Source organism: Psammomys obesus, unplaced genomic scaffold (genome assembly GCF_907164565.1).
Source record: "Psammomys obesus unplaced genomic scaffold, mPsaObe1.curated_primary_1811, whole genome shotgun sequence".
NCBI classification, from domain to species: domain Eukaryota; kingdom Metazoa; phylum Chordata; class Mammalia; order Rodentia; family Muridae; genus Psammomys; species Psammomys obesus.
The window spans coordinates 8,962,966-8,988,430 of record NW_026591918.1 but is presented as its reverse complement, the minus strand read 5'-3'; the positions used below and the strand labels follow the sequence as shown (position 1 = coordinate 8,988,430).

Here is a 25,465-nt window from a genome sequence, read left to right as displayed (position 1 = left end):
CACACACACACACACACACACACACACACACACACACACACACACACACACACACTTTTTGTTTGTTGGTTTTGTTATCTTTTAGAAAGCAAGACAGCCAGAGTCAATTTGCTCAGTGGCTGACCACTGACACATATGGCTCAGCCAGCCTCTGCCTTACAGAGCACTTCCTGTGGGTCCCTGTGCTTTGGATACTGTGAGACCTCCTGGGTGTTATCAGAGGCCTTGGCATTCCAGCTGGCGACCTGCAGCAACTTCTCAAGGTTGCAGGCCTGAGACAGTGGGCTTTGTTGGTGCAGGAATGTACCCTGTCCTCCTGTATCTCTGGACACAGCCTCCTGCCTCATAGTGGCCCAATTGTCCTGACCATCAATGCCAGTTCTGTGCAGGGCATTGGAATGTGTCTTTTGTTAACAGTCTGGTGTGGTAAGAGCTGGGAGCCCTGGGGAGTGGAAAGCCACAGGGAGGCTGTTTGTTCATATTGGGGCTGGTGGGAAGTATGGGTACCTTTCCTCACAGTCCCCAGGTCAAAAATCTTGTGCTCACAGAGCTCAAACCAGGAATCTCCCCAGTGGAGAGGAAGGAGAGGAGGAGGCTGGGTCAGAGCTTTGCCAAGGGCTCCAGATGCTTTCAGGCTCTTGACACTGAGACCAAGGCCAGCATGTGGGAAGACACTGTTTCCAGTTCCAGCTTCCTAGTTCTGTTCTTTTTCAGAGATTAAAGTAACTATTATTATTATTATTATTATTATTATTATTATTATTATTATTATGTGTGTGTATGAATGGTGAGTACACACCTGTGCCCATGTGTGCGCCACAACACAGGGTGATGATCAGAGAACAGCTTTGTGGAGTCCTATCCCTTCTACCTACGTGGGTCATAGGGGTTGAACTTGTCGTCAGACTTGCATGGCTGGTGTTTATCTCTGTCTCCCCATCTCTTTCTCCCTCCCTCTTTCCCCCTTTGCTTTGCTTTGCTTTGCTTCCCTCACTCCCCTTTCTGTGATGGCACCTAGGGCTGGCATGGGGCTGCAACCCTAGCCCAGCCTCTCCACATCTCTGTTCCTGTGCTCAGAGATTAACACCTGCCCCTTTGCTGCAAGGACTGTCGCAAGGGTCACAGCAAGGTGTGATCACAGTTTGTGCAGCGTTTTCCCCAGCGAGCATCTGGCATCTCCTCTGGTATGGGCAACACCCCCACCACCTTGGGAGCGTTGGGCGATGGATGACTCGGTTACTTCTATGCTCTGGGTCTGCACTGTGTTTCTCAGTGGAAGAATGATTGGCTTCTCAGATTCCTGTGTGTCTGAAGCTAACCTGTCCTGCAGGTGGCAGAGTAGCAGGCCAAGTCATGAGTGGGTATGTGGGATGAAGGCATCAGACCCACTGAGTTGGGGAAGCCACCCTAGCAGAGGAAGGTGCGTCATTGATGGTGTAGTTCATGGTTGCCTGCATGTGTAGGGCTCAGGAAGAGTAGTCGCTGCTCTGTCTGTCCCTTAGCTCCTGCTCCTGCCACAGGCCTGGCCCAGGACTCCTGCCGTCAGCATTCCCATAGCAGATGGGCCTTTCGCTGCTCCTACGTGGTAGGTGTGGGAGGAAGCCCCAGGAGGACCGTGGGTGCACCCTTCTGGAGGGTGGGTGGGGAGAAGTTGGCATCTGTTCTGTTTCTGTAGCCACAGGAAAAATTTGATCTGGAATGCGCTGTTCCTGGAGGCCTGCTGCACACGGCTAGCAGTTGTGTAAGCTGCTAGTCACTGTGATGGAGAGACAAGTGTGAGAAGGAAGTAGAAACAGGCTGACATGCTGATTCAGGCTAGACAGCTGTGCCACTGTTCTCATCCTATGCTGTTGACGTAATGGCAGTGTCAGAAGCCCTCTGGCAGCAGACACTGCATGATACAGGGAACGGGGGTCCTGAGGGCCTGACTGTGACATCACTACTCATGGCCTTCCTTAGAAAAATGAGGTGGGTTCGACTGGGTGATCTATAAACCTCATTCCACCTGAACCTTCGTTGTGCCCCCCTCCCCCGCAACACAAATATCTAGATGCCCTTCAGAGAGCAGAGTGGCTACTGAGTCAGAGGGATGACTGCTGCCTTCTGCCAACCCCTTCTGCTCTTCATGCCCACCCCATCTGTGACACTTCATGGTGTGTCGCAGACACAGCTGACTGGGCCAGTGTGTCACGAGGGTCACTCACCCAGCTCATTCATGAGCTGCCTGTTTTCATGAACTCTGTTAGCATCCCTGAGAGATTTAAATCTTGTCCTAGGTGTGTGTTATAGCCCAAGCGGAGCTGTGCCGTTGCCTCAATGGTACTCTCAGCTGCAGGCCTCAAGTTTACTCATTGGTTTTCTCTGCTGAGTGAGCTACTGCCTGGGCCAGAAGGCCCTAGTCAGATTGTGTGTTGGTAACAGGGCCTGGGACCTTTGCTGGGGTTCAAAGGCTGGATTTTGTTAGTTGTGTCAAGGACCCCTAAGTATCAACTTTCACACAAGGGTGAGCTTATGAAGCTGAGTGTGCAGCTCAGCAGCGGAGCATTTGCCTGGCCTGTGTGAGCTCCTGGTTCTGCCCACAGGCTGGCTGGCTGGATGAACTAGATAATCCAATTGGCTTCTGCTCTTTGAGGTTCTGTGTCTCGTGACATAACTGGGATGTTCTCTCAAGTTAAATCTCAAATACAGGTAGGAGCTTTTGGATGATTCTAATGGCACAGGTCCCGCACCGGAGAAACCCACCCTAAGAGACTTTAATAATTGGCCTCTTCCTTCACACTCTTGAGAGCACTTCACCTCTCTCACAGCTTGTGGGTGGCTTCACATGAGCGTTCCTTATGAACGCACAGGACCTTGCTGTGTAGCCCAGGCTGGCTTTTAAAAAGTGCTCCTTTCCAGGCATTGTCAGGTCTCCTACGGACCCTGTCTTGTGGTACAACTTCAGAGTCTCAAATGCTCCCCCTGACCTCCATCAGCCCTGAGATGCAGCTCCTGCCTGCCTTTCAGGCCTCTCTTCAGGATCACCCTTCTTTACGAGCCCTTCTTCAGTTTCCTCTTATGGGAAGCAAGGCTCCTTCTGGCCTGCGCACAACCTCAAAACACTGATTTCTGCACGTCAGCTACATGTGGGACCCGGTCCCCTGAGTGGATCTGTGTGGGCTGGAGGACTGGGACTGTGGGTGTGCAGAGAGCAGGCGGGGATGCCCGTCATGGGTTACCTTGGGTCACTGGCCTCTCAGCTTCTTTGTTTCTTTTCCCCTTAATTTTCTTTGCAAAGTGCCCACAATGTATGTGAAGATTTCCTCCAAGTCATGCGAGACTTTCTCTGGGGAAGGGTGGGACCCTGTTGTTCCTTCCTAAGTCCCAGGGCCTGTCTTAGGGGTTGTCCCATCAGGGACTGTGTAATTGGCCCAGTGACCCTGTTAACTCAGGGTGTGGTAGTTAGCGCGTGACAGTGACCTGTCCCTGCTCCAGTGGGAAATTGGAGGTGACCCCGAGGGGTGGGGCCTGTAGTGAGCTGCTGCTGCTCCCTGTCAGGGGGTGGAGCCTGTATACAGTGTTGAGTGTGGAGGTCAGAGGACAGACTCAGGTGGGCTCTCCTCACCGTCTCCTTGTCTGGGATAGGGTCTGGCTTTGCTCCTGCATTCACCAGGCTAACTGACCTGGCCCGTGAGCGTCCGGGGCTTCTCCTGTCTCAGCCATCTCCTGTCCCCTCCATCTGGCCACGGAGTGCTGGGGTTACAGATGCATGCTACTGGGTCTGTCCCTGTGTGGATTCTGGGGACCTGAGCTTAGGTCCTTACACTCGCACAGCAAGCCATCTCCCCAGCCCTGTTTCTGATGCCGTCACACAGTCACATCATTTAGCCCGCTCTTGGGGGAGGAGCATCAGCTGTCCTAAAGTAGCAGTGTGAGAGTCACCTATGCAAATTTATATTTTCTGGTTAGCACTGAGGAAACAAACAGGTAAGATTAATTTCAGTGTATTTGATTTAGTTTAGTATATCTCAAGTCTTGTCTCATCACTGATGAGAAAAATGGCTGATGGGATAGTCAACATTTTTTTACTGAGTCCTTGAAATGAAGCTCTTTTTTCTTTCCGTGTGTACGTGTGTGGTGTGTGCATATTCACATATGTGCTACACAGGTGAACAGGTACTCGTGAATGTGTGTCAGGGATCATCCTCAATCCGTTGTCCACCTTATCTTTTGAGGCAGGGTCTTTCCGCCAAACCAGAGCCCTAAGATGTAGGTCGTCTCTAACCAGCTTGCTCCAAGGTCCCCATCTTCATTTCCTCAGCTGTGGCAGCCGCCACACCGTCCCAGCATTTATGTGCGTTTTTGGGATCTGAACCTCTAGTCGTCTTGCTTGTGGAGCACATTAACCTCTGAGCTCTCTGGGTCTTCAGCGATGTTTGGGTTTAATTTTTGTTAACCACAGTTTAGATGCTTGGCCCGAGGCGACCCAGTCAGTAAAGCGTCTGGACCCAGTTCTCAGTCCACAGAACCAGGCGTGGAAGTGCATGTGATCCCAGCCCCGGAGAGGCGGGTGGCTTCCCGGGGCTCAGGGGCCGGCTAGCCTAACCTAGTAGGGGCATTCCAGGCCAGTGAGCAACCTTGGGACAGAAACAGGGCTCCTGATGGTCTCCAAGGCTATCCTCAGCCTTCTCCACGGGCACATGTCCACGCGTACACACGGGCAGGTGTGTGCAGGAGTGCGGGCGGCAGCTGGAGCTGTGAGGCCAGCTGCGGTTTGTATTGAGCCTTCCTTCCTGAAAGCAGGGGTGGTGCTGTTAACAGGACCTGGGCCTGGCCACCACCATGCGTGGCCTGGCTCTGAAGTAAGTGTGGACTGAGAGGGTTGGCTGGCAATGGCCATGCTAGGCTGGCACTTGTGTTGTGGGGCGTTTGCCTGAAGTTTTGCTTCTGACTAGCCGTGGGAGCTCGGGAAAGGCTGTTTTTAGCTGCTCTGCCTCACCTGAAGAACAGAGCCCCACAGCTATGGTCTCTGGGCCCACTTTGGGCTCTGATGTGCAGGGAAGGTGCCAGGACTGCTGTGCCTCACTGGGCTTTGAAGAAAGGCCACAAATGGCTAAGTAGCCATTGCTATGACAATGCAAGGTCCATGCATTTACTTCTCTGTAGACTGTCTGCTCAGCAATCTGGTGTCCACTCAGCCATCAGCCCCTGAAACCCGTCCCATGTGTGAGGAAACCTGCCTGTGCAGCCTGTCCAAGAGAGGCAGAAACAGACAGGTCAAATCTCGGGACATTCATCTCCAAGGGACTCCTGGCCTTTGCCTAAGGCCTCACAAGACCTTCTCTCTCTTAACAGGCTCAACTGGAAGCCCAGAAAGCCACACAGGACTTCCAGAGGGCCACCGAGGTGCTCCGTGCTGCCAAGGAGACCATCTCCCTGGCCGAGCAGCGGCTGTTGGAGGATGACAAACGGCAGTTTGACTCTGCTTGGCAGGAAATGCTGAATCATGCTACTCAGAGGGTAGGAGCAGCCATGTGTACGCTGGGGTGGGCCCCGGGCCCGTATATTGTCTGTTCTTTGGTACCCTACAGGAGTAGCGGAAGATTCCTGGGTGGCATGGCTCACTTCTGTACAGGTTATGGACTGCCTGCTCAATGTGGTCTTTTGGCTGGCCCGGCTTATATTATTGCCCGAAACTTGTCTGGTTCTCATGGTTTCCTGAAAGTCTTGGCAGTGGAGTTGGGCTTCCCAGAGGGGCCAGGATGTTCTCCAAGGTCGGCTGCCACCATGCCAGGACTGCGGGTTCCAGGTGGAAGCCCCTGTTAACAATCTCAACCCGCCACTTGGGTGTGTATGTTGGTGGGTGAGGTGCCTAGCGCAGGGTCCGGCAGGGCCTTCCAGGTAAAGCTGGGTCTGGGGAGCGCAGTAGGTGCTGGCAGTAGCTGGGAGTGATGGCCATGTAGGATTTCTGTCACTAGTATTTGGCTTTCTACCAGTTCCCAGGGCTTCCCCCTCTGGCCACCTAGCTCAGAATTAACAGTGATAATCGTCTTGCTCTAGGTAGGCTAGCAAACAATGCCATAAACTGGCTGACCCTTAACAGAAACACATTTCTCACAGCTCTGAAGGCAGGAAGTCCAAACTCAAGGCCCTCAGAGGACCGTCTCCTCTGAGTGGCAAAGGAGCCTTCTCTTTCCTTCTTTTCTTGTGGTGCTAGGGATTGAACCCAGGCCCTCTCACACTCTAGGCAAGCACTCTAGCCCTGAACTACAACCCCACCCCCACGGGTCTCTTTTGCAAAGGGCACTGGCCCGACAGCGTCACTCCCTGGGTATTCCCACTCTGGGGACAGTCCTACAGCAGCAGGTAGGGCCACGTGCTTGGCACTGTGGACACAGGTCTGCTGGGCTCACAGGATGTTCTGGATGCGTCTCCCTTGCACGTGGTGCAGCTCTTGGCCTTCTGACTCTTGGTCCCCTTGGCACCAGCCTGTCCTCCCAAGAGAGCCTGGAAGGCCAGTGTCAAAGCGAGGCCGGAGGATTATTGTAGGGTAGGCAAATGAGGTGCAGTCCCTGATGGAAGGGCACAGGCCATAGCTTTGGTTTCGGTGAGGGACAGGAAGGATGTCTGTGGGGTAGAAAGGAGGTCAGGAGTAGGTGCCAGTAGCTGTTCTCTTGTCCGTGTCCCCTGCCAGTTGCTCAAGTCCTGGGGATCTGATGATTAAAGATGGCCTTGGTATCTTTAAATAGAAAGGCCTGCCGTGCAAAGGACTTGAGGAGTCTTGACTTTATACCAACTCTCCCTGTGGCTCGGCCTGGTGGCCTGGAGCCTCCTGCCCCCTGGTGGGCATGAGGCATGTCGACCCGGCAAGGCTGTGAGAAGTCTTCCTGGGTCAGCTGTAGACAGACCAAAGGGGAGGTTGGAAATCTTACAGAGCAAAGCCCGGTAGTTGACAGGGACTAACCACCTAAACAAACAAGCCACAGGCCTGCCTTTCCCTTTGAACCTCTTGCCCTCCAAGGCTGCAGATCTACATAGCAGCATGTCAGAGGCCATTTCAGAAATCGCCAAATGTGCCTGTTTATGGTGGTGAATGCCTATTAAATATGCCAGTCAGGAGGCTGAAACAGAAGAATCAAGGCTAACCTGGGCTACACAGGGAGGCCCTATATTTTTAAAAAGGAGAAAGAAACTACCAGATCTGATCTTATGAAATTAAGAGAATCTGCATTTTAGTCATGGGGTAACGATAGTGGGTAGCTGCCCACAGAGAGGCACCCTGAGACCCTCACACTGTCCTTGGGCTCCGCATGCTTAGTCTTTGGAAACAACATTCAGGGGTTGTGCAGCAAACAGACTATGGAGCTTTACAGGGTAGCTCAGACCTCCTCGGAGCAGTGGGGCTTCTCTGTGGCCTGTCTGATGTGCACCCTCTGACCTCCAAAGTGAAGGACCCAGGCATCTGGCTTATGTGGTTGTGATGGCAGCAGCCTGAGCGAATCAGCAGGGAGCTCTGTGTCTTAGGCCAGGACCTCTGCATCATGGATGCTGTTTCCTTTCCTTTGCTCCATCATGGTTGCATAGACCAGGATATGCTTTTCCTTGAACTGACGACACACCATCCTCCCCTCTGAGGAGGCAGCTTGGTAATAGAACAAGTGCTTGCACTTAGCCTAGGAGGAGCTAAATCCATCCCTGGCAATGGGATTAAAACAACAACAACAAAACACCCACATAAAAATATTCCCAAGGAGGCTGGGCACCTTGGCTCACGCCCAGCCTTCACTCAGGGAGGCAGAAGGAAGCAGATCTCTGAGTTCAAGGCCAGCCTGGTCTACAAAGCAAGTCCAGGACAGCCAAAGCTATACACAGAGAAACCCTGTCTCAAAAACCAAACAAAAACTCTCTCTCTCACACACACAGACACACAGACACAGACACACACACACACACACACACACACACACACACCTCCCAAAAGACCATGACCTTTCCCTTATGTTCCTGTACACTATTCATCACCTCAGCCTGCAGGACATGCTCTTTGAGAAATGCAGACCCAGTGCTCCCTGCAGTCCAGCTGCTCATATTTGGCTCTGAAATAGCATGAGCGACTGTGACCCTCTGACCGAATTGAGCGTTTCTCCCAATGGGACTCATGGGGACCATTTTCCAGGCCTTGTGGGGCTAATGTGCTGGCTGCCTTGGCAGAAGACCGTGCAGGGACTGGCCTGACTTCTGGAAATGCCAGGAAACCTGCTTCATTAGGGGGATAGAGCCTCATAACGCTCGCCTCCCATGTCTCCGAGAGTTTCTCACCTGAGGCCATTTCCTCTTAGCACCTGCACGCGCGCGTGCACACACACACACACACACACACACACGCACGCACGCATGCACGAAGTCTAATAGCTACATTAGATGATCATACTTGAAGCTGTAGCAGAGGCTGACACTAGATTCAGGAGCCCCAGCAGTCTCTGGTGGCCACACATAACACACAGATAGGCCATGGGGACAGTACTCGGCTCAGTGCTGGGAAGCAGCCAGCGGTTCCAATAACCCTGCCAAGCCTGCAGCTGAGCAGCCTCCCTGGGGGCGAGGGCTCAGTGTGTGCCGTGCCGTTCCTCAACACCAGAGGGAGGTTTGGCGGCAGGGGCATCTGCACCCCTTGGCTGCTCCGATACTGAAGCAGCCTTTTGAGAAAGGCAGTGGCTTTCCATTCTCCGAGACCGGAGTGCTGGGAGGGAGGAATTGCCCTTGGATGTCTGCTGCAGGGGACCAGATGGTGGAAGAGGGAGCTATGGCATGGACATAGAAAGGCAGTCCTTGTTGAGGAGCTGGCAGCAGGGGCTCCTGGAGAGGAATGATGGACAAGACATGACCAGCCTCTCCTCCATGCTCCCAGGATGTCCATGCAGGCTGGGGTGGAAGAAGACTTGCTTTCTGGAAAAGTGCCTGATGGGGGACAAGAGCCCCCATATGCCCCCTCCTTGGTGCAGGGGTAACAGCATGAAGCTGAGGAAGGACCTTTTGCGCCTGGATTGATGTTTCCGGTTATCAAGAGGCTGTGGTAGGCCCCAGGACAAGGCCCATGTTGGGAATATTCTATGAACCACCCGAACGGAGACCTCTTTCATCGTAGATAGTTGTTTCCTTGGCTGAAGTCCACCTGGTTTCTTCCAGCTCAGAGAAGGATGTGGGAAGCTGAGCACCACGGCCCATCTTTGTCCTGGGTGCTCATGCAGAAGCAAATGGAGCTCAGGGATCTGGGGTAGGATGCAGAGGAAGGCCTGCATGGAGTGTTTCCTCCACGCTGGCTTTGGAGGTCCGTGGGGGCCCGTGTACTGTGTATCAGATGCTATGGGGCTACGTGGGGCGTACTACTGTCTCGATGGACAAAAACAGAGACATGCTGCTTCCCACCTACTGCCCCACATACCACACACCCAAGACCCCTCTCCAGATGCTGCTGTCACAACTCCTCCGAGTGACCAGAGCTACCCAGCTGCCTGGGTTCCACACGGCCTTGAAAGATACATATTATCTCGGGAACATTCCTACCCTGCTGGGCTGTCAGCTTCAGGTTCGGCCTCTTGCTCCTTGCCATCACCAGCCATGTAGGTGTAGGTGGCCATGAAACAGGAGAGCACCTTTTAGAGAGTCTGGACTAAATACCTGCCCAACAGGAGCTTCCAGGTGCCAGGGCTGGCCCAGGGAAGGCTCTCCTCTGTGACTCCATCTCTCCTGCCCCATGCCGTTCTGCCGTCCCTCGTGGAGCTTCTGTCCCTGCACCCCAACTTTGCCTCCCCCTCATGCCTGGCACTCCTTCCCAGTCCCTGCACACAGCTTATGGCTGACTATGGATGGAGGAGCTCCTTGGTTGTCTAGGCAGTGTACCGTGCTGACATGCTTGGCGGCCAGAGGGCCGGAAGCTTGGTGTGTGGTGGTGGGGTGTCTTTCCCGAGCTGGAGATTACGTAGGCGGAGAGATTCAGACGGAAGTGTAGTGATGTGTCCTGGTAGGGTGTGGCATAATTACTGATGCGTGTCTCCTTTGAGGGTGTTGCTGGCAGTATAGCCGAGTGCTTGGGGCTTTCTGGGTGCTGATGGTTAGAAAGCCGTTGTTTGTCTGTAGCCTGGGAGCTGAGGTAGAATGGGGGCCTGTGTACAGCTAGGGAGAGCCCTGCTTCTCCCAGGAGACACTTTTTGTTCAGTAGCTTTAAACTGCAGCTTTTCAGTTGGGTCTCTTTGAGTGCAAATTTGGTTCTGTACGGATATTCCAGTAACAGAACGAGGCACCTCTGATAGGTTGTCTGGAAAGAGGGGAGTTTTCAATTTTCATAAAGGTTATATCCTGATTAAAGGCTTAAGATTCAAGACTAGACTGAAAAGTTACTGCTGTTTCCCCAAGTGTCAAGCATGAGATACTTTTAGCGTATTTTGGTTCATTGTGAAAGTGTGTGTTAGGATTAAAAAGGAAAGGATTCTTCTCCCAAGGACTCGTTTTAGCCAGCATGTTGCCTCACTCTAGCTTGACTCTCTTTTCTCCTTTTTTTTTTTTTCCTTAAAAATTATTCCACGTTTATTCTTCTATCTGGACCATGGCCTCCCTTCCCTCCTCTTCTCCTAGTAATCCCCTCACCTCCCCTCTCTCTCAGATCCACTGCTCCTCCATGTCCCTTCAGAAAAGAGCTGGCCTTCCAGTGATATCAACCAGGTATGGCCTGACAAGATGCCATAAGACTAGGCACAACCCATCATATCAAGGCTGGACCAGGCAACCCGGTAGGACATACAAGGTCCCAAGATAGGCAAAAGAGTGAGAGCCACCCAGTGTAAGTGTTGCATCTCTCGCCCTGGAAGCTGCTCCCACACAAGCGTGTGGTCTCCGCAGAGAAAGTGTTCTGGCTCTGTTCTGGCGGGGAGATTTCCTCGGCAGAAACTGCTCAGGAGAAAGTGTTGAGCTCTGCTGGGAAAGGTACCCTGGCAGTGGGGAGCCAAGGAATACCACAAAACAAACCTCACTCAAGAGATTTATTGGCAGGGAAAACCCCAGGAGGGTGGCTGCCTCTGCTCTGGAGAGAAGCAGCAAAGAACCGGGCAGAACGCAGGGCTGATAGAAGGTTTCTTTGGGTGTTTTTTTTTTTGGGGGGGGGGGGGCACAGAGCTTTCCAGGGTAGCCTGAGATTGGAGAGATTATGTGGCCTGATATGTGGAGAGATATGTGGCTTGGGGCAAGCTTAGGGATTGGTGGGATCTTTTTTTTTCCTGAATGGCAGGGCCTGGCCACTCTCCCACCATGAGGGGCCGAAACAGCCATTACATTGGATTTAGGGAAGTCTTGGGGTTGGGGCATGGCTGCTGGAGCTCCTCAGGCAGGGATGGGGTGACTGGAAGAGGGCCTGGCCATTTGCATGCCTTGAGGGTTTACAAAGTTTACAAGGGAGTCCAGGGAAAGCCTTCTCTGCTGCTTGAGTTGCCATAAATAATCAGGTCAAAGCAAAACCCAACATCTGGGACTATAAATCAAATTCTGTAGCTCAGTGTCTAGCATCTGGGACTCGCTCATAATCTGGATCCAAAGCGCTCTTAGGCAGCCCCTCTCTCCAGCTCTGCCATCCACAGCTTGTGCACAGCTTCTCTCACAGACTCAGGCTACCTCCACTCTATGCCTGACACTCCCTCGCTAGGATGCTCCACCATCCTAGCATCCCTACCGCAGCTGAAGCTGCACCTTCAGCGATGGTTCTCCATGGCGCTTAGCCGCCATTCCTCAGCGTCTTTCCTTGATCCTTCAGTCCAGGGGTCTCTACTGAACCAGGGTGGACTAGAGGTCAGAGAATGCCAGTAACCTTTCTGTGTGCCTCTTTACCCTCAGGTTTTCTGAAGTTGGCCTGCTGGTCTAACAGAGTAGCCAAGGACCGTGGTCCCCTAGGTCCCCTCTCTGCTCCTCCAGTTAACAGAGACTGTCCCCGTGACCTTGCCTAACCTTGTTGCCATTTCTCTAGCTCTGTAATGCAGCATGGCTGTCCGTAGAAGACAGGAAAAGTGGCTGTTCATGTGGGTTCCCTCAGATCAGGTCTTGATCTGGTGCTTCAAGAAGACAGGGAAGACCATGTCTGCCCTTGGGTTGGGGCGCTCAGAAGAACTCTTGCTGTTGTCTGTCAACAGGGCAGCACTGTGCTCTGCCAGAACTCTTTTTCTTGATGGTGGGTTTTTGCAAACCTCAAACTCTAATATGAATGACTCTGTTTTAATTGTAAGTTTAAGTGATTAAATGTGAAGTCTGGTCCTTTTGCATTCTGTGCCTAGGCAACTTCAGGACCTTTGGGGAAAGGCTGCCCCACTGGCTCTCATGTGGATCTACTTTTGGTGCTTTTTAGGTTTTTTGTTTTGTTTTTGTTTTTTTCAAGACGGGGTTTTTCCATGTAGCCTTGGCTGTTTTGAACTCGCTTTTGTAGACCAGGCTGGCCTCAAATTCACGAAGAGTCACCTGCCTCTGCCTCCCCAAGTGCTGGGATTACAGGTGTGTGCCACCATGCCCAGCTGCTTTTTAGTTTTGATGTTCAAGTTAGGTAGGTCTGAAGGCCCCACTGGTGCTGTTCGGCTATTTGCCTTTCCATCAGGCAGGCCCCAGTGTTCTCCTAGGCACTGCAGGCCTGTGGTTGAACTGAATTTTGGTTTAATCTGAGTGTTTCAAAAATTTCTCAAGTTTTTTATTTTTCGATTTTCTTTCCCAGTCACTGTCTAGCTAACTTGGGTATGTTATCAGAAAGGCTTTTTCAAAATAGATCAGGAAGAAAGCAGATCTTACCCTATTAAAATTTAATCTTCCTGTTGACTAACTCAAGGAACTTTTTTTTTTCTTTTAATGACATGAGCATGAGCAGCATAAGCCAGGAGCTGTTCTGGGTTTAACTAGGCTGGCCTCTGCTGTTGTTTGAAAGGTCATGGAAGCCGAGCAGACCAAGACGAGGAGTGAGCTAGTCCACAAGGAGACAGCGGCCAGGTACAATGCCGCCATGGGCCGCATGCGGCAGCTAGAGAAGAAACTTAAGCGAGCCATCAACAAGTCTAAGTAAGTCTGAGCACATCCTTCCCTGGGTGGGAGCGGCTCTCTTCTGCATCTGCTCTGCCTTTCATGTACTTTCACCGAGGGCGGCAGAGCTCCCAACAGTGTCCTGTTCCCCGGTGATAGTGTGTAACAACCTCATCCCACCCTGTGTTGCCGCTGCCACAGGTGGGGGTGCTGGTGGGAGTTAGGAATCGCTCCAAATATGACTTTCATGGGGGACACAGAAGAAGGGATTTCCAGAGCAAACCATTGTCTGGCTCACAGGCTGTACTTTGGGGGGACTCGGCCCTTGGCTGGACAAGGCCCCGTCCCTCAGTTTACCTACCAGTATGGTAGGGATGAGCTCTGCCCATCCTTCATGGTCTCTGTGTAACAGGAGCCGATGAAATGCTGCAAGATTGGTTAAGTGGAGCTTTCCCCAAGCTCTTTCCGTAACAGCCCTCTACATCTGACATAGCAACCATAGGGGGAACAGATGACTGGGAGACAGGTCCCTTCTTTATTTGCTGGGCTTCCAAGAGAAAGGAACAGGGCTCGTGCTGGCTGGACCCAACGTTGAGTCAGAACTGGGACAGGAAGTATATGTCTGTTGCTCCTGGAGTGGGCAGCTGGAAGCTTAACAGAAGTCCTGTGTTCAGGTGAAGGGAACATGCCAGGTAAGAAAGGGAAGACTTAAAGGCAGGCATTGGTCCTCTGCTCCATGCCACCCTGCATCTTGCCCTCTAATGCCTGCTCCTCCAGCAGACATGTGCACGTGTCTCTGTAGAAAATGTTAGTTAAGTGTTTGCCACTGCTCCTCAGTAGATGTATATGATCTTCTGGAGACATACGGGGAGGTGGTGAGGGTTTCTGGAAGCCCCACCCCTTCCTCAAGGCTGAGGAAGCAGCCTTCCATGCTGCTTACTCGGTTTGCTGTGAATGTGTGGTGTCTTAGAGTCCCTGGTGCCCTCTGTACACTGCTCTCAGACTTAACGAGTGCACTCGTTACTAACATGGTTAGGGAAACAGACTTCTGTCCACACTCTGCCAACCTTTCCAGAGTCTTTTGGGTGACTCCTGTATGCCTGTGAGACCAAACACCAGTCTGTACCCTCCATGGAATGGCTTCAGGGCTCTGGTGGGCTTTGCCTTCCCCTGTTGCTTTGGTCACACTCCCCTCCCTGTTCTCCACCTTTAGCATCCGTGTTCATACTCCTTTCACCTGGACATCTCATATACCTACCACACCTTGGCTGGCCTGATATTTACTTCATTTGGCCGCTAAAAGGAGTTTATTCCCAATTTTCAGATTTTCCGTATACACCGAAGTGGTCCTGCAATGTGTCGTCAGCAATTACAGATGCAGGATTTAGAGATGAGGAACAGCTCAGACACCAACGCTGCTACAAAGTGCCAGCTCTTCTGTCTGACTGAGTCCAGGGAGCTTGTCTTTTCCTTGCCTGTAACCCGATTAGTCTACTAACACCTCCAGCCTTGGTCACTGTACAAGAGGACTGATGAGGTTGAAGTACGGTAGTCCTAAACCCAGGTGACAGGTAGCGGTGTTGCTTCATCCATAGTTGGTCTCAGGGGAGGGAGTATTTTAAGCAGCCTGTCTGTCCCTCAGCCCCATCTTCTTACACTTGGTCTGTAGGCTGGAGCAGCTGCCCTACAGAGCAAAATGAACCAGGATACAAGGCTTCCAAATATTGAGATGGGCCTCCGGTCACTGAGGCCTTGGGTGAGCCCATGGCTCTTCTGCCTTTTGTCACTGCCGTGGCCTAAATCCTGAATGGCCTGACTAGCTGTAATGGATGTGTCTGGAGGGGTTCACCATGAGATCATACTCTTACAGTTTTTTTCCTCTCTCCTGCAGGCCTTATTTTGAGCTCAAGGCAAAGTACTACGTGCAACTGGAGGTATGTGTGACCTTGGATTTTCACTAATGTTCTTGTTCTCCACACCTCCCCACATTTAAACCTCAGCTTTAGTGTGGTAGGAGGCCTTCAGATGGCCCCTGTGCTGTGAAGGGAGAATGGAGGAACATATTCCTAGACTTTAGTTCTCAAAATGGTCTTGGGTATTGCATGTTGTCTGGAGCTACTCGCTCACTCACTTGCTCGTTGTATTGCACTTTTCTTAGGTTTCATTGCGAGCTCCCAAGACAAGCAGCCCTAGGAACGTTTTGGTAGTAGAGTTCCCAGGTTCCTCACCCTGCTGTCAGAGCCTTTGGGGGTTTGGGTCAGCAGTCTGCATTATAAGGGGCCCTACAGGTGATTCAGCTACGGGCCAAGAACTTCTGTCAGTGGCCGTGTGGAGGCTACAGGACCTGTGTGTCTCCTGTCCCTCCCTGAGGGCTGCATTTTATTAGTAATCATTTCTGCGGAGTCTCATGTGTCACGTGGAGTGGTGTTGAAACGGTAGTGAGCTTCTTCTCAGTGACTGCGTAGTCATGAAAAGAAATTGGACCCTCCTTTGGTCCACTGTCCCGGGTGTCTTAGAGAATTGTGTTGTGGTCTTGTGTGGCCCCCCTTTCAATGGGGATGTCCCATTGAAAGCCACGTTGGCTTACCAAGCCCTCCATCTTCCAACTCAGCAACTGAAGAAGACCGTGGATGACCTCCAGGCCAAGCTGGCCCTGGCAAAAGGCGAGTATAAGGCAGCCCTGAAGAGCCTGGAGAGGATCTCAGATGAGATACATGAGCGGCGGCGTTCCAATGCCATGGGGCCTCGGGGCTGTGGCGTGGGGGCTGAGGGCAGCATCACCTCAGTGGAGAACCTGCCCGGGAGCAAACCTGAGCCTGATGCCATTTCTGGTGAGTCTGGCCAGCGGGGATTATAGCCCCTCTCCTTTGCCCATCACTGTTGAATTTGGGAGTTGGGCAGCCTGAAGACTGGTTTCTCAGGTTTTGTTGGACATTGTGTTCACTGGATTGCTACTGAACCTTAGCATTCGGTGTCAATTAAATGTGGGAAATGTTGTCTAAGTACACATCAGAACACTCAAGGCTTGAAGTTCTGAGGAAAGCTTTCATAGGGACTTGGGACCCAAGATGATTCAGATCCCATCTCACCACTGGTATGGGCTAGAGGGGCCTTGATGTATTCACTGCTTCAGCTGTGTAATGGGGACGGTGTCTACTCTGCTGTGGTGAGGCATGACACCTGGCAGCTGTCCTTGGGGTCTCTTCTGTCCATGGATATCCCACACAGAAAGGATAGATTGACCGGCTTCTGCTAATCAAGAAAACTATCCTGTGACGCTGAATGACACCTTCTAGCTTTTCCTTTCCTGTGGAATAATCCCTTGTGGCTCTCCTAAGTTCCTTCCTTAGCTGAGCAGTCAAGTAACTTGACAAGGCCACACAGTCAACAGGGGAGTTCAGGTCTAGGCCCATTTTCTGTCTCAAGTGCTATAGTACTTGTAACAATTCTCTCTGGAACACTAGGCCATTTTTAAAGATGCCCATAGGCATAAAGGGAACTAGAAGGATATTAATAGGGACAGTGCAAGCTGAAGAGGTTTTTGGAACGAAGAATAGGGAGTCTCTGAGCCTTGGTTATTCTGTCCACAAACTCAGGCACAGCTAGAGCACTATAAAGGAACATTGTCCTTTGTTGCAAACAGTGATCTAGGCAGGCTTTGAGGGTTCTGATGAGATCATACGTTACTACAGACACTCACGTAGGGCTGCCCTTAGAGCAGCTCGTGCTGCTTATTCCAGAAGGAACACCTTCAGTCTTCACTGTGAGACTGCCTCTGCATTGGACATATTACAAAGGGCTAGTGTCTGAATTGATCTTCCCTTTTCTTTCATTTCCCTTCAGTGCTGGGGATGGAACCCAGGCCTTTGTATATGCTAGACAAGTTGCTTCCTTCTGAAGTGCTCAGGAAGGTTGGAGTCCTGCAGGCTCCATGCTGTGTGACTGCCTGCCAGCAGAGTGTGTTTGCAAGTGCTTAAGGAACTGGGCTACTATCTAGCAGATCCCATGTGACTGGTATTCTCTCATCACAGTGGCTTCAGAAGCCTTTGAAGACGACAACTGCAGCAACGTAGTGTCCGAAGATGACTCGGAAACCCAGTCTGTGTCCAGCTTTAGTTCAGGACCAACAAGTCCATCGGAAATGCCTGACCAGTTCCCTGCAGTGGCAAGACCCGGCAGCCTGGATCTGCCCAGTCCTGTGTCCCTGTCAGAATTTGGGATTATGTTCCCAATACTGGGTCCTCGAAGTGAATGTAGCGGGGCCTCCTCCCCTGAATGTGAGGTGGAACGAGGTAGGCTGCAGCCCAACTGTCCCTACCCTTGCCAGGTCTCCATTTGCTAGGTCTCGGGGTTCCAGGGGTACATTACTGCATCTCTGAGAACATAATGAGGGATAGATCACTCAGAATGCTTTCAGGGGTTCTCCTGGGGTCCCTGGCACTCTGCCTGGCCAGCTTCAGTCAAGCAGAACTTAGGTCCCATGTCTCGCCTAAGAACAGTCCTCTTGGCAAGTTCCTGCTGGAGAGGTTTGCTTCCTAGCTTCAAAATGAGAATGGTGTATCTCACCTCTAAAGACACACTGAGGGGTAAATGCATTGTGTCAGTCAGTGCTGGAGAGCCCTCAGATGGATAGTGGGTGGCGGGGAACTGCGGAGGGCTCGGTGGCTGAAGCTGGTGCCTATGGAACTCTTGAAACTGCCAGTCCCCATTTGGCAACCTTTGTATCTCTACAGGAGACAGAGCAGAAGGGGCGGAGAATAAAACAAGTGACAAAGCCAACAACAATCGTGTTCTCAGCAACAGTGGTGGTGGCAGGAGCAGGAGCCAAAACAGCACATCCTTCGAGGGCCAGGCCTTGGAAACCCGTATGAAGCAACTCTCCCTACAGTGTGCAAAAGGAAGAGATGGGATTATTGCTGACATAAAAATGGTGCAGATTGGCTGATCCACCAGGGCTATGTCCCATGTGCAAATCATTTACACATGAAACTCAAGAACATCGTGCCAGTAATCATTTAACATAAGCCAAATAGTATGCATTTACTCTAAACTGAACTAACCGAGTTTCAGTGACTTGAGGGCTGAAGACTTTCCCTCTGGTAGGAGCTCTTGGGCTAGTGTGTTTTTCAGAGCAGAGCCATTGCAGGTAAGCTGTGACCAGGGTCACAAGCCTTTGCAGAGCATTCCCTGTAGCGGCAGCATGGAAGCAATAACTAGTTTCTGTGAATGAACCTGAGCCAGGCGGAGAGCTGAACACTTAGCCAGGGGGTCACCAGCCTACATCTCTGTCCCCTTTTCCCTTTTCTACTTGGGGAAAATGAGATGTCTCTCCATTATATCACAGGGCACCAAAATAATTTAAAAACTCACACAAAAACTCAAGTGTTCAGAACACATTGTTTTGACCTGGTAAAAGCCTAAAAACAATGCCAGGAGCATAATTCATTTTCATCACCTCTGGTGCTCAGGGGGAATTAAAAAGCATGTCTTCTGGGAAACCCATTAAAACCATTTCCTAGGAAAGCTACCATGAACTGCACTTTTTGGGGTGGGAAAGGTGAATGCCAATGTGGGGATGGGGAATGAGGTAGCAGGGACATAGCATAGAGGGGATTTGTGGCTGTGGGAGGTTTTGTAGCCTAACCTTAGCCTACCAGCCAAGGGGGGAAGGGTTATTCTAAGAGAAGTGCATGTGAAGAATGGTTGCCATTTTCTATCTGGATTGACAAGGAGTTTATTTCTCTGTAGACTGTAACTTCTACAATAAACGAGATTATTTAAGGTTTATGCTGCACCTAGTATCCCTTAGAGGAAGTTGTCCTCAAAGATAGGAAAGGGAGAGGACACGATTGGTAAATAGAAGCAATGGGCTGTTATGCTAATAGTAGTGTTCAGACCGCTTAGTGTTTATGGTTATGTATACAGCGCTGTATTTTATGTCCTGTTTTATTAATTTGCCATTTCTGAAAAAAAGCACCCCCACTTCAAATTGTCTAATAATTCTGTCACCGCTTGTATATTTTAGCCACATGTATAGCTCTTCATACAATAGTGTTTTCTCCTTTTTTATTGATGGATACAGTATCCTAATTACAAGGTTATTTTGTACTTGTTTTAATACCTTGAATGTAATAAACTAAGAAAACTTTGTGACTTCAGATGAGAAAGCCCACTGTTGTCTGTCTTCTACCCTGGGAAGTCCCCTTCCTTGTTAAGACCATGGAATGCTGTGGTCATCTGCTGACCACATTTTCAGGTAAGGTGAGGACTCCTGGAAATTTGACATCAAATACAAAAGTCTGGATTAGAGTTCTACTTTTGCTGTTAAAAAGGTAAGCACTGACACAGCCAGCTCCAGGTGACATAGCCCTAATAAGAGGTTTTCAGCTTCACCAGTCAGTATAGTCTTGGGGCAGGGGGACCATTTTGCTATATGGTCTCATCTTACGTTCAGTTGGGCACTTTTAAAAAGGGTCTCAGGTGGTCCTAAAGTGTTTTTTCTAATGGAAATCTGAGAGTATTGGATTTTAATGTATATGCTACAACCATGTGCTGTGGATTTTGGCTCAAGTATCTGTCACCCTGAACACTGTTCCATAAACTTGCCTTTTATGTGGGAGTCACAGTATAATCTCTAAGATGGGCTTGAGCACTGCGGCTTCATAATCTGCCTTCCTGCCTCAGTTCCTCTTCCCCATCAGCCTGCCACCTTCTTGTTCTCTTACAACAGGAAGGGAAAGCATCACCTTTGACCCTGGCTCCTGTTTCATCACTTTCTCTGCAATGTTGGAGACTCACTGTTCTCTTAATATTAACTCACTCTCCTGCCCTGTCCTCCAGGTTTCCTCTCTCTAAAGTTACTACTTCTAAAATTTAGCTACTTCCCTCAGTTTCAGGTTTTTGGTCCTCTAGTTCATATGTGACTTTTTTTTTTTTTTTTTTTTGAGGTGATCACAACAGCTGACCATGTACTAATTCTAGAATATAACCTTTTCTGAATAATTTCCTTTACTGTGACAAGGTGGGGAAAGTTTCTTAAGTCCGCATCTATGTGTATACTGAAATTAGATCCTGAGCCATTCTCTTTTTTTCCATTTTTAAAATCTGTTCCCATATGGTGCTTCTGATTCAACAAGTCACCTTCCTACAACAGTCAATTCCAGCCTGCTGTCCCCACATAGACAGCAGTGGGGTCACTGAATCAGGAGCCTGGGATGAGGGATGAGGGCTTGTGAACATGAGACAAGAGCATGCAGGTTTATTTCCCCTGTTGTAAAAAGCAGCAATAATGCCTGTGTTTGATTTAGCCACTGGGAAGAATAAAAATAATATGCATGATGAGTAAGTTCATTGTAAAAAATAACTCCTGCCTACTTTTCTACTCTCTATTCATGGTATTTCAAATGATAGTTGTTGAACTGTGTGTGTGTACTGGTCCAGCTTTACATAAACACTTGTAGAATCTCTATGGACCTTGATGACAGGAGTCAACACTATTTACACATAGGTCTTCTCTACTGAGGATTGAACCCAGGGCCCTGGCATGCTGTGCTACTGCCCTGCCTCTTAGTGCAGAATTATATTTCAAAATTCAAATTTACATTGCTAAAACAAAAAGTTCTAAGAGTTTAAAAGTGAAATCTCATTGATAAAAACCAACTAAAAGATATTCTTGAAGCATGTATTTTCATGAACATCTGTCTTCTTTTATAGGGAATATACTAGATTAAATAAATCAAGTTCTAGAGGTTAAACTGTAAGTATAAATATAAATATGTAATATACATAAGTATATATATATAAATAAATATAAACCATAAGTATAAATATTTTATTTCAATTAAAGCAGTAGAAAGTTTTGATAATTATAAAGTAGAGACAATGACAAATCCCATTTCCCAGAACTTTAAAATCTTGAGCATCATTCTGTACTGATGATTTTTATGTAAACAAATGGGAATTTACACAACACTAATTCCTGGCAACTCACTTTTTATGAATGCTGTATACCTCTGTCACCATATACTATATTCCCAAGGACTTTCCAAATCCCTGTTTATAAAAGCACTGACTATAGAGCAATTAAAAAACTCTACACACTAAACTTTAACATTTCAAGTCTCCGATTACTACATTCACCAACCTGCTAAGAATTAAGAACAGCAACAGTAAATAGACCTCAGTTCTGTCTACAATGGATGATGGATCTAACATGATAACCTTCATTCTTAAGCCTGAGCATTTTCATGCTAAGCTAAATAGTACTTTTTAAAGCTTTATTCTTTCAAAAACATCTAGGCAACAACAAACATTTAAAGACAATGAAAAATTCAAATTAGTTTCAGTGACATGATTCATTTGGTAATTAGTTGCCTAGGATGTATGGTGGGTTTCAACATAAACAGGTTAAACTTACGTGCTCTGTAAAAGCGGGAAACATAATGTAAATATGGAAGATACTAAAATAGCCTGTCTTGCACTCAGGGAGTCTGTGGCCCTCATTGTCTTCATCTTGTTCCAGTTCCCCTGTCCTGTTAGCAAAAGCATCTCACAGTGATGGCTGAATCTAATCTGTAATTTATACAAAGTCAGCCCCTAAGTACATGCCAACTCTGTATGCACAAAACCATGTCAACAGTACTTCTAGGTGATGTAGGTAATTCTGCCTATGTACAACTCTTACCAAACACCATAACAAGCACCAGATTCCACTGTAACATGTTTTTTGATTTAATGCCATTCTGATGGTTCACTGTCATGATTTCTCTCTTATCTGAAGAGTTGATGACTGGTAAGTATGGAATCTAGTAACAGCTGAGAGTTCTCTATCATTGGAGTTGTGTTGTCTTAATGGGGATAGTACTATTGAAGTCCAAGAAAAAAGGTCCTTCTTGTTTAGGCAAAAAAGTACTGGGGATGATATTGAAAATTCCAGGAGGTATGTTTTCCAATTCTAAGTAGCAAAATCCACACCTATATTCAGAGAAAAATGAGAATAAGGTTTATAGATGATCATGTCACTTAAAGTATACATTGAACAGAAACAAAATGGCAGTGTTACCTATAGTCGCCACTAGATTTCCTCTGAAAGCCATGAGGACCAGGATCTCCCGTTACAGAAACTGCCACAACCTCAAATCCAACGCTGTATTGCCTGGCGTTCAAATCAAACAGCATTGCTATGTTAGTAAGCAAATACATGCTGTCCAGCGCAGGTGAACTGCTACAGCATGTGTGTACATGTGTGCACGCACTTCAGCTTTTACCAAGAGGAAATGAACTCTGAAGCTATTCTATTTTTACTTATAATTAATAATGCATTAAGCTTACCTTAAAACATACTTTTTTGTTTTGTTTTGCTTTTTGAGACAGGTCTCACTGTGTAGCTCTGGCTGTCCCGGACCTCACTCTGTAGACCAAGCTGGCCTCAAACTGACAGAGATCTGTCTGCCTCTCAGTACCACCTGACTGCTGAAATTAAAGGCATTATGCCATCACTACTACAGGCTCCCCAGGGAATCTATAGTATCTATAGTATAAATTTCTAAATGAAACACTGTCACTGTAATTGACAGAAAACTCTACAGAATAGAAGAAAGCCCTGGAATAAAATCTAAATTCATAGAATAGGTAGTATAAGATCTATATGGCTTTCTAAGACTCACTGATGCACAGAAGAAGAAAAAAATAGTTTCATACCAGATAAACATCTGCATTATATTCTAGAAATTTAGAAATTATTTACGTTTAATATTTAATCTGTAATCTAGAACTGATTTTTAGCCCTTCTGTGAGATAGATCAAATTACTATTTTAAACAAACACTGAATCCCATACCACTTACAGAAGGCTGACCTCTCCTCTAGTCCTTTGCCTATGGTTTGCATAGATGTTTCCAAACTTTGTTCCTTAATTTTAAAGTAATGTGAGTGGTTGCCTAGCTACACAAGGCACTAGGTCCTATCTCCAGCGCGCGCACGCGCGCGCACACACACACACACACACACACACACACACACACACACTCAGGAAGCTATTCATCACAAACCTTGGTCCTCTCAGTTCAATCAGCAATGGTCCAGTCTTATCTATATGGAATTGGTAGATGGGGTTATTTTTGTGAGTCTCCTGAAAATTTCCACATCCTCCGGCACTCTGACCACTCCACTTTCCATTAATCTATAAAGAAAGTTTCTATATTAAAATTTCACATTCTGATTCTACCCTGGCTTTACTCTGTTTTCTAGTCTTTGTCATTGACAGTCAAAGTCTTCACTCAGCCAGGCTGCTTTACTATACTCCACCTCTCACTCAATTATTAAACTGTTCTCCCTATAAGGAATTATCACTAGCCCGTCTGCACATTTACTTTATCCATACTGCAAGCTATTTCCAAATTCTCTTTGAGTTCATCTAAGCTGACTTCTAACAAACAAGGATATGGCCAATTCTTTAGAATTACATGTTTTCTATTTCTGCAGAAATAGTGTTGCTCATTGATGAGCTTGTATTCTAATCAAAACAAGCCAAGCTTGTTTCCCTTGTATTTCTGTAGAATCATAGAAAATGTTTACTTAATAATGACAGCATGAAAGGACTATTATTCCTAACAGACAAAAAAGAACAGTGAGATTACAACCAACAGATTTTCTTACCCGTTTTGATAAGGTGTATGGTGAAGGGATCTTTGAAAAATTAAAGCTGCATGCTGAATATACCTAGATTTAAAAAAAAAAAGATTATTCTGAGAAACAGCAAAGGAACTTATCAGAGTGACAGAGGAATACACTAGATGGGAATACACTGGATCTATTCTACAGCCAAAATACTAGTTGAGATCAAACCAGACTTTAAGAAACCAGGAACTAGGGGATCTTGTCTTGACTTTGTCACTGTGTATGACTCAGGACAATTTGGTTTCTGTGACTGAAGATTGAAGGAACACTAAACATTAAACTTTTAACATTAAAAATACAATGTAAACAAATCTATGTACAAGAAAACAGCAATGTGAAAACAGTATAAGTAAAAACAGTTTAAAATTGTTTTTGTTTTGGGGAGGCTTAAGACAAGGTCTCTAAACAACAAGATGGCTTTGAACTTGAGATCCTCTTGCCTGTGAGATTATAGGTGTGCCGCCACCACCACCACACCCTGTTGAAAGTTGTCGTTTAATTGCATTTATTAATCTACCATATTATCTCAGAAATAAACCATTACTATGAAAATGTGTTCATTCAAAATGTTATTCAAGGCAAAATACAACTCACATTTTTTATGGGAAGCATAATTATTTAATTGGTAAACACACTAGGCTAGCAAGACCCTGTCTCAAAGGAGAATCAGTCCACATAAAGCAGAACACATCATGAACTCTTATGTCACTACATGGTTGACAGTTGGTGAATTTCTTACCCGGACTGTGTAATGAATCGTGTTCTGTTTTTCATACTGAGAAACCACTAAGGTAAAGGTGTGAGTCCCAGGCGTGGTCAGCTTAATCTTAGTTAAGTAATGAGGGCTATTAATTCGAATCCCATCAATGTATGGAGGTGGGTCAGCTGCACAGACAGGAAGTTTAACAGAAAAGATTTTCAAAGTCAGAATTAGCTTCTTTTGAGGTAACTTTTTATTAAAGACACAGAAAAGTATATAAAGGCATCTATTAATATACCCCTCCCCCCAGTTTAGAACTAAACCTTGGGGGATGTTAAACTTGCTTCTTTTTAAATATTTTTTTAAGATTTATTCTTTTTATGTAGATGAGTGTTCTATCTGCATGTACACCTACATGGCAGAAGGCGGCATCAGATCCACGTATAGATGGTTGTGAACCACCATGTGGTTGCTGAGAATTGAACTCGGGACCTCTGGAAGGGCAGCCAGTGCTCTTAACCTCTGAGTCATCTCTCCAGCCCCCAAAGTCCCTCTTAACCACCGATCTTCGTAATCAATGATTCAGGCGGGAATTTTTCTCAGACTTTCCAAAGGGTTTTTGTTAATAGGGATGTGTGTGCATGCACACACACATGGAGGTCAGAGGATACCCTAAGGGAGTCACTTCTCCCCTTCCACTTTCCCTTCTATGGGTCAGAGGAATTGAATTCCAGTTGTTAAACCTGGCGGTAAACACCTTTATCTACTGAGCCATCTTTCCAGCCCATGGGTTAAATTTAAAACTGTTTAGTCTTTCATTAATGGAGAGCAAAAATGCCTGTTCTAGTGTGATGAAAATTCACTACATATAAGAGGGAACACTGTTTAATTAAGAAAGCAAACAAACAAAACACCCTTTAGTTAAAAAAAAAAAAAAAGTAATGAATGTACTTGAAATTATTAAGCCATATACAATTTCCATCCAGGAAAATATTTGTGTTTTTTTTTTATATATTCAATGATCAAATAGCTAGTTTGACTTGGTATTGACCACTGAACCTTGTGTCTT

At 47.8% G+C, this 25,465-nt stretch overlaps 2 protein-coding genes across 6 annotated transcripts in view; one reads left to right on the top strand and one right to left on the bottom strand.

Moving 5' to 3' along the window:
• The window catches only part of Sh3bp5 (SH3 domain binding protein 5), a 59,828-nt gene extending 40,650 nt beyond the window's left edge, over nucleotides 1–19,178 (top strand). Inside the window, exons 4-9 of the mRNA XM_055612434.1 lie at nucleotides 5,335–5,499; nucleotides 12,929–13,059; nucleotides 14,912–14,954; nucleotides 15,632–15,851; nucleotides 17,052–17,312; nucleotides 17,754–19,178. Coding sequence (XP_055468409.1) covers nucleotides 5,335–5,499; nucleotides 12,929–13,059; nucleotides 14,912–14,954; nucleotides 15,632–15,851; nucleotides 17,052–17,312; nucleotides 17,754–17,965 — 1,032 coding nt within the window. The 3' untranslated portion in view covers nucleotides 17,966–19,178. The remainder of the gene's footprint in view (nucleotides 1–5,334; nucleotides 5,500–12,928; nucleotides 13,060–14,911; nucleotides 14,955–15,631; nucleotides 15,852–17,051; nucleotides 17,313–17,753) is intronic.
• Nucleotides 19,179–20,830: 1,652 nt separating this feature from the next.
• Capn7 (calpain 7) overlaps nucleotides 20,831–25,465 on the bottom strand; it is a 38,318-nt gene continuing 33,683 nt past the window's right edge. For 3 of the 5 annotated variants that reach the window (XM_055612374.1, XM_055612376.1, XM_055612375.1), the window contains 5 exons: nucleotides 24,436–24,581; nucleotides 23,676–23,738; nucleotides 23,069–23,199; nucleotides 22,082–22,174; nucleotides 20,831–21,993 (listed from right to left, as the gene is read on the bottom strand). In XM_055612374.1, coding sequence (XP_055468349.1) covers nucleotides 21,849–21,993; nucleotides 22,082–22,174; nucleotides 23,069–23,199; nucleotides 23,676–23,738; nucleotides 24,436–24,581 — 578 coding nt within the window. In that variant the 3' untranslated portion in view covers nucleotides 20,831–21,848. Of the gene's footprint in view, nucleotides 21,994–22,081; nucleotides 22,175–22,409; nucleotides 22,492–23,068; nucleotides 23,200–23,675; nucleotides 23,739–24,435; nucleotides 24,582–25,465 lie in introns of those variants that run through there. The other 2 variants (XM_055612378.1, XM_055612377.1) reach the window with 2 other exon arrangements.